The following is a 13,928-nucleotide window of genomic DNA, read 5'->3' on the forward strand; positions in this document are numbered from 1 at the left end:
GAGAATACAGGAAAGGTATTACTGGCCGCGTCTGACCGCCGACGTCGCCCGTTACGTCAAGACATGCCGAGACTGTCAACGACGCAAGGCACCACCGACAAGGCCAGCAGGATTACTACAGCCGATCGAACCACCTCGCCGACCATTCCAGCAGATTGGGATGGATTTGTTGGGGCCGTTTCCGATATCAACATCCGGGAATAAGTGGATCGTCGTGGCGACAGACTATCTCACCCGCTTTGCTGAAACTAAAGCTCTACCAAAAGGCAGCGCAGCCGAAGTGGCGGAATTTTTCGTCGAGAACATCCTGCTGCGACATGGTGCCCCAGAAGTCCTCATCACCGACAGAGGAACGGCTTTTACAGCAGAGCTCACCCAAGCCATTCTGCAGTACAGCCAGACAAGCCACAGGAAGACAACTGCCTACCATCCGCAGACGAATGGTCTCACGGAGCGCCTGAACAAGACCCTCGCCGACATGCTAGCAATGTACGTCGACGTCGAACACAAGACGTGGGACGCGGTCCTGCCGTACGTAACCTTTGCGTACAACACGGCGGTGCAAGAAACAACACAGATCACGCCGTTTAAGCTGGTTTACGGCAGGAACCCGACGACGACGCTTGACGCCATGCTGCCGCACGTAACTGGCGAAGAGAATGTTGACGTCGCTAGCTATCTCCAGCGCGCCGAAGAAGCCCGACAGCTCGCCCGCCTGCGAATCAAGAGCCAGCAGAGGACCGACAGCCGACACTACAACCTCCGACGACGCTTCGTCGAGTACCAGCCCGGTGACCGTGTTTGGGTTTGGACCCCTATACGCCGACGAGGACTGAGCGAGAAGCTTTTGCGTCGCTATTTCGGACCGTACAAGATCATCCGACGTATTGGCGCACTGGACTATGAGGTCGGGCCACTATGAGGTCGGGCCAGACGGAATTTCGCATTCACAGCGGCGCCGCACACGATCTGAAGTGCTCCACGTGGTGCGTCTGAAACCCTTTTACGGACGCTGACGAACTTCCTTATTTTTGTTTTCTTTGCTACGGGTGTTTTTCTTTATTGCTTTCATTTGTATGCAGCATCGGGTCGATGCTTTTTTAAGAGGGGGGTATTGACACGTGTACTTATATTTAACAGGCAACCACGTTTCGCCGCCTAACAAATGTTATCGCACAGCGCGGGACGCGTCTGCATGTATCCGAAGTTTCTGGAAAGTTAGCGATGCTTCTATCCGATGTCTGTTGTCGCCGAACCTTGTGTTATCTGTTTCATCGCGTGACTCGAATGTTGTAGAACTTTGTGGAAGGCATGCGGGTCCCAACGATTAGTCTGGAACATTCGACGACTGTTGTATAAAAGCCGACGCGCTTGACCCGCTGATCAGATTTTCGACGATCGCCGAGCGTGTTCGCCGCTATCGTTGTGCTATAAGTGTAGCCTGTTTTGTGGGCAGAGGTTCGCCCAATAAAAGTTTGTTTTGTCGTTCACAGTATTGCTACTGTGTTATTCAACGTCACCACCACGTGACAATATTAACACACAATGCACAACTCCACATGAAATCCACGCAAACCCGCCCATATAGTTACACTGAATTTCTGTAAATTTGGTATCTACAGTTTTCCGCTATCTTTCATGAGTCCCTACGCGATCCAGTTCGCATTTCCCGCATATGTCCTAACAAATCAACTACGATGGGGCGCCTACGTATCCGCCATGGCGTTGTGCTTTCGTGTGGCCTCGTGGACCACTGGCATCTCTGTTGAGGAGTTGTCTCCGTCGCGTAGAACGGGCTTCTTCTTCATTGCCGTCAGCGAAGGTGAGGTTGTCCCCGAGCGTAGGACGGGGCCGTTGACCTCGAGCCTTTGTCGGAAACCACGGGGCACAGCCGTGGGGCGTGGAGGATCAAGCCAGACTGGTGCGGGGCCACTGGCGTCCTCTTCCTGCTCAGGTCTTCGTTGCCGACACCGCTGGTTCACCGCCTTTGCGCTAAGTGTAGATGTAGAGCCCTAGACGTTAGTGGCACATACCCACTCTGGGGAATTGGTCAAGAACGTGGTAGTTCCATTTAACCATAAAGAAAAAAGAATTATGAAGTGCTCGATCGCACCTCTTGCTCCTTATATAGCGGTGTTCTGCCACCCCACTCCTCGTTGCTTCCAGGCCACGTCGGCCTTACCCCTCTTCCTTCTTTTCTTCGTTTTGTTTTCTCTTCCGGATGTGCGCGCTGTCTTCTTTTCTTTTTGAGGTAATGGCCGTGCTGTCTGCGCTGCTTGGCCACGGTGGCCGCATTTCGATGGGGGCGAAATGCGAAAACACCCGTGTACTTATATTTAGGTGCATGTTAAATACTGCAGGTGGTGCAAATTTCCGTAGTCCCCCTGTACGGCGTGCCTCATAATCAGAGCGTGATTTTGGCACGTAAAGCCCCATAGTTTAATTAATTTAATTTTTGTCTACGCTGCTTTTCCGCACTGATGATGATGATGGTGGTGGTGGTGGTGGTGGTCTTAATGTCTTTAGCACATACACACTCATGGGGATTGGCCAAGAGTCGGGCAGGTTTCACATACGTATTAAAAGAATGAATTTAGAAGACTTTATTTTTTATGAATAAATTAAAGCGGGTAATGTCCGGGGCGATACAGGAGACAGAAATTCAATATAAAAATGTATATATATTGATAACTGAGGCAACAAGGGAATAATGAAATGAATAGCACGGTCAACAATGAAATCGGTTAGATTCAGTAATGCATTTTTCTATGGCGATGCATACATTCCTGCATAAGTGCCCAAGCACAGACGCTCCGAAAACAGCAGTACAGGAATGTTCAGTGGCAGGCCGAGCTGTCGCATTGTAATATGTAATGTCCTTTTTCTCAGAGAGTAGAAACGCCGGTGGTCCTTCAATCGTTTCTAATGCATTGGAAAAATGACACAAATGGGAAAGTCCCCGACCAGATCGGTGCATGTATAAATTAAGGGGTGGGACTCGACATCGTAGTCTCCTTAATGTCACTTCCGTCTGTCTGGTTTTGTGAAATTTTCTGCTCCAAGGGAATTGTAAATGGTGCAGTTCTGTGGATGATGTTAGATTTGACTTTGATGTCAAAAGGATGTGTCTTATAAACCTGACAGACGTGGTAAAGTCTGTCGTTGAAAGAAGGGTAAACACACTGCCTCTAATAAAATCCTTGGCCGAGCTATCTGCCGCTTCATTCATAAATATACCTTTGAGCCCAGGTACCCATATTAATCGTAAACTCCGCAAATGACTTGGAGCCAGTGAGTACAATGTCTTTAATATATGCGACTCACCTGGAGCAGTAAGTTAGGTGCACGACGATAAAGAGTCTGTGATTATTACCGCGGTTGTCCTGGAAGCTTTTAGCTTACGCAAAGCTAGGACAACCGCTACACTCTAAAAATTGACTGCGATGACACAACCCCTGTTGTCGTCGTCGGTGATTTGAATGTGGATGTGTCGGTACCAAAAAGGGAGTAGTTCGCGCGTTCCGCGTTGCAGACATATCTCTTGCGATGACACACTGATCCGGCTCAACCGACCACCCAGCGGCGTAAGTGCATCGATTTGGCATTATCAAAGAATGCGATTGCAGTTGCGAGTGAAATAACGACCACCCGTCAACACAATACATGAGTGTGTGTGCACCTTTCGTCACGATCACGACCCATCAGAACAACAAATGAGTTCGTACCTTTGCTCGAAATTATGTGTCACGACCGTGTCGTGTACTAAACAGCTTCGCTGGTCAACCACCTTCACAGAGTGGAATGGCTCATGATTTCTTTTATTACTTAATTCGAAACGACTGTTTCTGCGTTGCTTCTTTCTTTATGCGTCCGCGTTATGTAATGCCGCAACAGGGGCCTTTAAGGGTCAATAAATTATTATTATTATTATTATTATTATTATTATTATTATTATTATTAAACTGCCTTTAATTCATCAACGAGATGCATAAGCATTTGGCTTCAAACTGTTTATGTTGCGCGGACTGAAGTAGTCTGAAGTTACAGGACGTAGAACGGGAAGAAAACTAGGCGAATGAAGGCTGGCGCATCCGAATGCCACATTGCGCGGGACATGTTATTGACAGCCATGTATAATGCCGGCCTGGAACGTTTTAGACGCCTCGCGCATGCACTCGTCCTTGCAGTGCAACTGTTGACCATATGCATAGTATACTTCTTTGAGGCCGATAAGCTCATGGTATCACGCACCAGCGCAAAAGGTTCAGGAGCTGCATCGCTTGCTTTATTATTGTTTATAGCATTTAGGAAATTATATGGTTCACTCTGTGAACAGGAGATGGCAGCGGAGAGCAAGATCATTTTTATGCTTTTTTTCTTCGACGTTCGTGTTTCAATATTATTTTTCCTTCTGTTTCACTTTCCACCCTAATAAGTTGGAGTAGCAAATCAAACATTTCGCTAGATTAACATATCTAGCTCTTACTAAAGTATCCATTTTAACTCTCTTTCTCTACAAACTTTGATACATAACTAAAGCTTCTTTCTGCAGTGGTCAGGCAGGAATCACTTCAGCGCATTGATATGTGTGTTGTCGGCACTTCTTGGAGTACTGCTAGTCTCGCTGCATTCCGATACTTAAAACGCAGTTCTGAAAAGAGCGCGTTGTGCCTATTTTAATCATATATTTCTATGCACGGACTATTACAGTCGTGCATATTTATTCATTGGCGAAAAAAGCGTTCGCAAGTAACGGCATAATGAAATAAGACTTCCGCAGTCTCGCGGATATGGAAACATCAGCTGACTTTTCTTTAAATGTATCTTGCCGCGAGCCTTCCCTCCGCTACTAACCCCCTCCCTCCCCCTCGAGAAAAAAAAATCAAGAGCTACTTTTAATACCAAGCAGCGACAAAGTTGAACGCAAAACTACGCATAACATCAGGTGGAAAATCTCGAATCCAGACGTGCTAAGTGAGCGTGATTGAGCAACACAGTTTTGTTTTGGCCTTCGATTTTTTCGGCCAATCTTGGATATGTGACGCATGACAGAAAGGCTTCTTCTTAATTCCAACTATAGCAATCGAGGATCCCCGTATTCGCTGAAATGTGTAAATCGTCAGCATTGTCCCCAATAACGGAACCTCCCATGGTCGTCATTCAAAATTGAGCACTTATTTGTTAGAGTACATTTAGATGTGTTTCTCCTATCTCTCAACATTGTATTTCTGCATTGAGATTTTACACCTAGCCTGATGACTTATCTTCGTACTTATATTCTTCCAACACTGCAGTCTAAGAGGTGTAATTTTGGGGATAACAAAAGGCTGCAGTATAGTCGTGGAAACTTGGAATATGCCGGCTTAATTACGGTAACTTGTCAGAGCAGTGTTGTTTCCAGATGTGGTAGTACTGTCATCCAGTGTGTGCGAATTATGTAAAAACACCCTGTTGCTCGTGAATGTTGTTCGCAATGAAAATATCCTAAAATGGACGGACTGAATATTTCTCTGAATGTACCACAGAATGCGAGCTTAGAGCCCGCCATATGAAATGAGCATGCTCTACGATGACTTCGCAGTATAATGTGCTAAAAAAAAATCCCAGCGTTCACGTGATACATAGCTTTTCTTGTTTGCTTTGTGATAACGAACGTGCATGGAGACTGGAATCAGATGACTTCCAAAAGCTTTCGACCCGCCGTGGTTGCTCAGTGACTATGGTGTAGGGCTGCTGAGCACGAGGCCGCGGGATCGAATCCCGGCCCCGGCGGCCGCATTTCGATGGGGGCGAAATGCGAAAACACCCGTGTACTTAGATTTAGGTGCACGTTAAAGAACCCCAGGCAGTCGAAATTTCCGGAGTCCTCCACTACGGCGTACCTCATAACCAGAAAGTGGTTTTGGCACGTAAAACCCCATAATTTAAAATTTTTTAAAGCTTTCGCTGCTCAGGCGTTGAGCAATGTAGTCTTATCTCTTGCAAATAAAGCAGCGTTGCGAAAAAGGCAGTCAGCAAGTATGAGACGATTTTCTTACAGAATATGCCATTCTCTTCCAGTATAACCCCGAGGCACAATTGTGCGATGCTGCCTCTTTACCCCCCATATTCGACGAGCAGATTGTGACGGCTCGTTGAATGTATACGAAAACAGCTTCCATTTTCCACTTGCATGGAATGTGTTAGGAGCCACCTTGTACCATTTCGAAATAGGTCGCCAGTATAAAGCGCTTTCGATTTCACGCAAGGTTGAGCGCCGATTAGATGGTTTGAAAAAAGTGTACCAGAAGATCGTTTTGAAAAAATATATATGTATGTATATATGAACGGACACGGAAAGCCTAGAAGCGTAGGATCATGTAAGTTTATGAAACTGCTGCAAACGCCGAATATATACCTAAGCCTTGCTTTTTTCTTATTCTAGCTTAGCTTTCTTTTTTCTTTCTTTTTTTCGTGTGTGGTTCTGCTCGCGTTTTCCGGCTACTATTCCCGCACTAGGTGTCATACTAGCTGTAGGAAAGCGTTCTCGACCAATACGCAGACAAGCAGGCATATATAGGGTGGCCCAAGATGAACCGAACATAAAAACGCGTCCAATGATGTGTTCTTCACTGTTTGCGTTTGGTTTATCTTGCACCGTCCTGATAAGTGACATATTTGCGGCGGAATTCACCAGAAATGTCACAGCCGCTCCTAGTAAAGCATTATCTGTAGTCCTAAAAGTACTGATTCGCAAATACAGTTCTTAAAATGTAATTAAACAATTCTACAATGCCAAGTTTAACGCCTGTGTGGTCGTGGCTTCTGCTAAAACCAAGCGAGAACGTGATTTGCGATTGTGGTCGTGCACACTCTGTGCCTGGAATGCCACTTTAATTTCATTTAAGACTGCCAAGTATAGAAAGGGCATGATCGAAGAAAGCATGGACGTGTGTGTGTGCGTGTGTGCCACACACAAACGTGTTTGCGTGTATTCGCGGGATTTTTTTCCCTCTCGGAAAAACTTTTATGTAGCACGTATTAAGGAACAGAAATCTGCATCGGGAGTTTTTCATGGCGTTTTACAATTTTCTCATTGACACTTTTCATCTCATTATAGTATTTGAGAAGTCCATTAATTAACACTAATTATCTCATTAGGCGGTATGAAAAAGATTGAGTATTTCCAGGCGACGGCAAACAACATTATCTTTGTTCTGTCCAGTTACGTGGCATTTAGATATCTTTTAAACTCTGGCTAAAGTTAGCTTTGTCTGTTTGTTGTTAGCTTTGTCTGTGGTAAAGTCCGTCCGTCCGTCCGTCCGTCCGTCCGTCCGTCCGTCCGTCCGTCCGTCGGTCGGTCGGTCGGTCGGTCGGTCGGTCGGTCGGTCGGTCGGTCGGTCGGTCGGTCGGTCGGTCGGTCGGTCGGTCGGTCGGTCGGTCGGTCGGTCGGTCGGTCGGTCGGTCGGTCGGTCGGTCGGTCGGTCGGTCGGTCGGTCGGTCGGTCGGTCGGTCGGTCGGTCGGTCGGTCGGTCGGTCGGTCGGTCGGTCGGTCGGTCGGTCGGTCGGTCGGTCGGTCGGTCGGTCGGTCGGTCGGTCGGTCGGTCGGTCGGTCGGTCGGTCGGTCGGTCGGTCGGTCGGTCGGTCGGTCGGTCGGTCGGTCGGTCGGTCGGTCGGTCGGTCGGTCGGTCGGTCGGTCGGTCGGTCGGTCGGTCGGTCGGTCGGTCGGTCGGTCGGTCGGTCGGTCGGTCGGTCGGTCGGTCGGTCGGTCGGTCGGTCGGTCGGTCGGTCGGTCGGTCGGTCGGTCGGTCGGTCGGTCGGTCGGTCGGTCGGTCGGTCGGTCGGTCGGTCGGTCGGTCGGTCGGTCGGTCGGTCGGTCGGTCGGTCGGTCGGTCGGTCGGTCGGTCGGTCGGTCGGTCGGTCGGTCGGTCGGTCGGTCGGTCGGTCGGTCGGTCGGTCGGTCGGTCGGTCGGTCGGTCGGTCGGTCGGTCGGTCGGTCGGTCGGTCGGTCGGTCGGTCGGTCGGTCGGTCGGTCGGTCGGTCGGTCGGTCGGTCGGTCGGTCGGTCGGTCGGTCGGTCGGTCGGTCGGTCGGTCGGTCGGTCGGTCGGTCGGTCGGTCGGTCGGTCGGTCGGTCGGTCGGTCGGTCGGTCGGTCGGTCGGTCGGTCGGTCGGTCGGTCGGTCGGTCGGTCGGTCGGTCGGTCGGTCGGTCGGTCGGTCGGTCGGTCGGTCGGTCGGTCGGTCGGTCGGTCGGTCGGTCGGTCGGTCGGTCGGTCGGTCGGTCGGTCGGTCGGTCGGTCGGTCGGTCGGTCGGTCGGTCGGTCGGTCGGTCGGTCGGTCGGTCGGTCGGTCGGTCGGTCGGTCGGTCGGTCGGTCGGTCGGTCGGTCGGTCGGTCGGTCAAGTCGGTCGGTCGGTCAAGTCGGTCGGTCGGTCAGTCTTCACAGCGCGTGGGATACGCACAATTTAAAGCGAATGATGGGACAAGTATCTGGGCCGGTATAACGTAAAACTATTCCAATCTGTTTTTATTCCAAATCGGCCGTTAGCCCTCCTTTATGGGTCAAAATGGCTCGTGTTCTGCCAGTATGGGAGGGCACCGCACCTATACGGGCGGAGCTCAAGCCATTTTGACCCATCAGGGAGGGCTAATGGCCGATTTGGAATAAACACAGATTGGAATAGTTTTACGTTATACCGGCCCTGGCCTCTCTGGAGAAAACTAGCCGAGCAGAAAGCGCAGGTAGCGCAAGTGCGCGGCCCTCGATAGACCATCGCTGTCACGCTTGCGCCTTGCCGCAATTGTCACGCTGTCACGCTGTCTACCAAAGCGTGTCGACGATAATTTGGGGGACCATCATCGAACATCGCTATCGACATGGGCAGATATACTTGGGAAATTCGACTAGTGCGTCCATTTGATTTCTGCAGAAGCTATTATTCACTTACTTTGCCAATCGCGTTTGACGGTTTCTGAATGATTGCGCATCGCGTAAATTCGGAGCCTGCATCACAGCGAAGCGGTAGCCTCAAGCAGGCGATCAGTACATGCATGAGCCCCGATCTATTCGCCCTTAAGCATTCGCTCAAGTTCTTACACGAAAGTTTACTGTAAAACAAAACGTTTACTTCGAGAAGGAAAGAAAAACAGCACTGCTAAGCTTGCGGGAGAACAAGAACAGTGGCTCTACTAAACAGACCTTTCAGAAAAGATCCTCTTTGAATGGAAACCGGAAGCCGTGAAAGAGAAACAGTGTAAATTAAATAACGAAATGAAAACAAGGCTGACGAAAAGAATATGAACAACTGTATTTTTATCATTGAGTATAGCGGGTTGTTGAGCAACAACACAGGCAGAAACTACGAGAGCGTTGCGTTCTCGCTACCAGCAGTGCCCGCTTAGGTTTGTCTACAGAGGGAAATATCTAGACGAGCTCACTGCCCGATTTAATGCCAGGTTTTCGGGTTACGCAAGGCTGAATGTTGACGTGTCTGTGCCATTCCTATTTGTAAAGCTTCTTTCAGATTCCTTTTTTTTAACCTTCCTCTTCTCACTTCTTTTGTTGCTTCAAATTCTGCTGGCGGGTGCCCGACGTTTCTCTCGCACTAGCATTTATCGATGCGGGCTACTTTTGTGCAGCACTTGGTGAGACGAAATAAAAGTTTTACCCACGGCAAAAATAGCTTCCGCTTCGACACACACGGGGCCTGTCATTCGTCTTCGATAGGCGCACCGGGTTTTTGTGAAAAGCAATAGCGATTCCCCCTTACACTTCCTTTTTTAATCAACGTGTTTTACTCTTCTTTCCTTCTTATTTTCGCACGTGTAACGTCGAAGTAAGTCATTGTTCGGCGCATCTAAGCACATTTCCGGCGGAAATAACGGTCGTTGTATCAGGTGGCCAATGCGAAATAACGAAAGAAAACGTGCAGCCTCGGCGCTCTAACTGCTTAATGTGCCGAGACAGCTGTCACCATGTGATATATACATCCCGCAGCCTTGTTTAAACTAAGTGAACAATGAAGCTGAAATGAAAGAGAATGTGAAGCATTTTAAATGTTTGGAATTATATTCGTACAAGTATTTTTGCTTTGCACCACTCTCTAATATATGCTTGGCGTCATAAGTTCAGTTGCGGAAGAAAAACGAGTTTTCTACGGTACAGGAAAGTTTTTTCTCTGCCGTGAGTCAGTTTTCATGTGGAGGGAGAGGTGGGATGGGGGGGGGGGGGGGGCGTAAATTCGATAAGAGTTTGCGTATAGTGGCTATATTGTACTCGTTTCACATGCTTGTTAAATTCAAAAAGTCTTCACCAGGCAAATTTGACATCGAACACGTTTCACACACGTTAATCTGTGTGCTATGGTTGTCTTGTGCTGCGTTTAGACAGTCCGTTTAGTTTTAGATAAACTTGTATCTGGGCTTTCTGAGTAAGCTATAAAACAACTTCACCAATTATTATCGGCAGCAGATAGTCATCCTGCTTCTATACCTCAAAGATGCGAGCCACCTAATTGACTTCTGCACATTCGCGCGACAGTAAATTAACCGATTAGGGGAACAAATTAGACCGGCAGTCGAGCGTAATCTACACTCACAAGTAAATAAGCCTATATTATGACGCCTTATGAAGTGGTCGTATTGAAAAAAGGCCTTAGTGTTCATTGTCATTTTATACAATATGTTCTCGCCTCTTCGTCTTGTTTACAGTGCGAGTTCCTCGAAGTGTGGAGCTTGGGATGGACGCTGCTGACATTCTTGGATCCAGAGTCGTTAGGCTCTTTACACTACACTACCCTGTCTGGTGAATTCAAGGAAATTAGTCTGCGCCATGGTAAGTCGGCCAAGAACGCTCATTTACTACGATTTGGGTACACGTTAAAGAACCACAGGTGGTCCAAATTATTTCCGAGTGATCCACAATGGCGTCTTTGGAATGTTAAGCCCAATCGGTCAACCAATCACACAGTCGGCGGGGCTGACAGGCCGCGTGGACGCGATCATCACAAGTGCAGCAATCTATGTCGAAAGACATGTTCCCAAGAAATTTCAAACAATTGTCTTGAATTCAGTTTCTTCGTGCTTCCGGTCTAATAAAAAGAAAGCAAGAAGCGCTATCGAAGTGAGAACTGGGCGGTTTTTCTCAAACGGCCTTCTCAAACGACTCTCCCGTGTTTCTTTCGTTCATGTGCTTCCTATGTCCGAGTTTCTTTACATGTGTACTATCAACCCTCTACGAGAAATGAGGTGGCAACCCGTATGTTTTTCGTCTGTTTAACCTGCTTCCTTTCCCATCTCGTTTATCTCTTCCTCTCTAAGGCATTTACTGGTTCTGCTCCGACGTCGGCTGCGTATAGCGCGGCTGAGCGCGGCCGAGCGCGCCCGCGCGGACCCTGAATTCAAAGCGGTCTGCGATGGGTACAAAGTTTAGGCGCACCGAGGGCTGGTAGCTTCACGTGCGCTATCTTTCACCGCTTAGTTCGCGGTGAAGTGAGAGGCAGCACGAAAGTCAATTCACTCGCTGCTGCTGCTGCCGCTCTTCCTCAAGCCAACGTTTTGACAGTGAGCGTCCGCGGTCATCGAGTGAGATATGTTTATGTGTGCCTGAGCACGTGACGTCATGCTTGTTAATTTAGTTAGTAAGCAAATCTTTACAAGCTAATACGGCTGATAGAGCTATTATCCTTACTCCGTATAGCTGTCTGATAATTTGCTATCGCAATCGATGCTTCGCCTTTCATGCGAAACTTAGACCGTTAATTACAGTTTCGCTCGAAGGGCGAAGCAATGACAACGATAGCAAGCACTCTAGGTCTGGGCTACAGGACGCGATGGCGAGTGAGTATATGGCGAAACTGCGTGGTTAGAGCTCCGGTTACATCGCGCGCGCACTCCCATACACATGTTCAGAGGTGAGCAGACGTGCGTTCGGCGAGCTCGCTTACCGAGTAGCATCTTTGGCCTGAAGGCGATCAGGCAGTGAAAAGACAGCGACCTCGGCGGGGCGGAAGCACAGTTTTCGTCCACCGTCCCCTGTCTAATCACTCCTCCTAAAATATCTCACCATCCCTCGCGGGGATGTCAGAAAATTTGCGTGGTGACGATTGCGTGACGTACGCACGTGGGACACATTTTTGCTGGAGCTCGGCAAAGAACACTTTCGTGTTGATGAAGAGACAGAGAGGAATGAAAAGACGCGGTCAATCTATGCGTACAGACGGCGCCACGCAGTCAAAGAAGTTCACACAGGCCAGTCGCCCTCAAAAAGCACAAAAGTGCGTTCACTGACTTGTAGGCCACTGCCCACGAGTCAATTGCCTTAGTCGTCAATGATTGCCTTAGTCGTCAATGGCACGACTGCAGCCCTGCCATCATCATCACCGGGAACAATTACTCGGTAAGAGGGTTCGTAAGAACGGAAAATAAACGAACGGACGCACTTGGACATTGCGGAAAAGCCGGTGACAAAATTTGTCAATATATTCAATAGTATCCAAATAAACCAATCAGTCTAGCACTCATAAGCACTGACGTCATGGCATGAGTTTCTTTTTTTCCCCTCTTTTTCTCTTAATTATGTTGTGTATACATATCGTTTGTCTGCGGCGTTCGGAACTTTTGTCTAGCATCATTGCCAGATATATTAATATATTAGCATTTTATAATATCTATAGATTAGCATTTTATTTCTGCTAACCCATCACGACCCCTTTCAGCTCCAAAATGTTTTCAAGTTTATCGTAAATAAATAAGTAAGCAGGCAAACCGTTCCACGTAATTAGCCCATTAGAACAAACAGCCGTTTCCACAAGCTGAACTCCAGAGATCTTGCGACTTTTTGCGCGCATGTAGGCGAAGTTCCCTGGTGCCTTCAACTGCCGATTATATAAACTGGACCCCACGCTACGGCTACAACTGCCATCTAGCCTTTCCCGCGGCGAAGCAACCTTGCTGTACCGCTTGTGGCTGGGAGTAGCGTTCACAAACTCGTACTCCTATCGTTTGGGAATGGCCGAGAGCCCGATGTGCGATTCCTGTGGGTGCGAGGAGACCATAGAGCACCTATTGTGTACGTGCCCCCGCTACGATGTACAACGCCTCTCTCTGCGGGAAACTTTGCCCCGACTGGACTTAAGACCGTTCACCGAGTCAAAGATACTCGGACCGTGGCCACACCCATCACTGGCACGAAAAGCTAATCGTGCATTAGTGCAATACTTGAGGTGCACCGGTTTAAGAGACCGTTTATAGTGTCCCTGTGCATAGTGTCCCGCCCACACGCACTCAGTTCTCTCTCTCCCCTTTTCCCTTTTTCTATTCCCCTTTCCCCCACCCCCAGTGTAGGGTGGCAAACCGGGTGCTCTTCTGGTTGACCTCCCTGCCTTTCATGTCCTCTCTCTCTCTCTCTCTCTCTCTCTCTCTCTCTCTACAAGCTGTCTATTCGCACAATTAAACCATATTGCCAAGTGTACGCAAGATATACTGCTTATTTTTTTTTCCTCCGTTATCGTTCTCTTTTTCCAGACCTGCGCGAGTGCAACCATAAGGAAGCAGATGCATTATTCCATTCGCAATGGTTGTTTTCTCTTGAAAACTGCTGTCTATTTCATCTAGGAAGTTTCCAATTATAAATTAAAGTGAGCCATCACCAGAAGTTTTTATGCAATTCCCTCTTTACTTCATAATTACACACGCTGAAAGAAACGTGTGATTCTATTACCGTGTAAGTGCCGAGACCTAGTAGTTATGGTGTCGTTCAACCCACGACTGGGCGTACGCAATCGTCCCTAATATACGAGCTAGTGCTCTCGAGATAGTGCGAGATACGAGATAGTGCCACATACACGTTCAGCGTCCCCTTGGGTGCTATATTTATTCTAATCTCATCTTCTTATTGTATGGCATCAGAAAGCGTATTCGTAAGCACTGTTTTATTATTCAAAGTAAAGCA

General features: G+C 48.4%; 1 protein-coding gene across 2 annotated transcripts in view; it reads left to right on the top strand.

The window, feature by feature from the left end:
- The window catches only part of LOC126536836 (uncharacterized), a 91,304-nt gene that overhangs the window by 8,183 nt on the left and 69,193 nt on the right, over positions 1-13,928 (top strand). For both annotated transcript variants that reach the window (XM_050183844.3, XM_055073554.1), the window contains exon 2: positions 10,688-10,811. In XM_050183844.3, coding sequence (XP_050039801.1) covers positions 10,688-10,811 — 124 coding nt within the window. The remainder of the gene's footprint in view (positions 1-10,687; positions 10,812-13,928) is intronic.

The sequence above is a fragment of the Dermacentor andersoni genome, chromosome 4 (assembly GCF_023375885.2).
Source record: "Dermacentor andersoni chromosome 4, qqDerAnde1_hic_scaffold, whole genome shotgun sequence".
NCBI lineage: Eukaryota > Metazoa > Arthropoda > Arachnida > Ixodida > Ixodidae > Dermacentor > Dermacentor andersoni.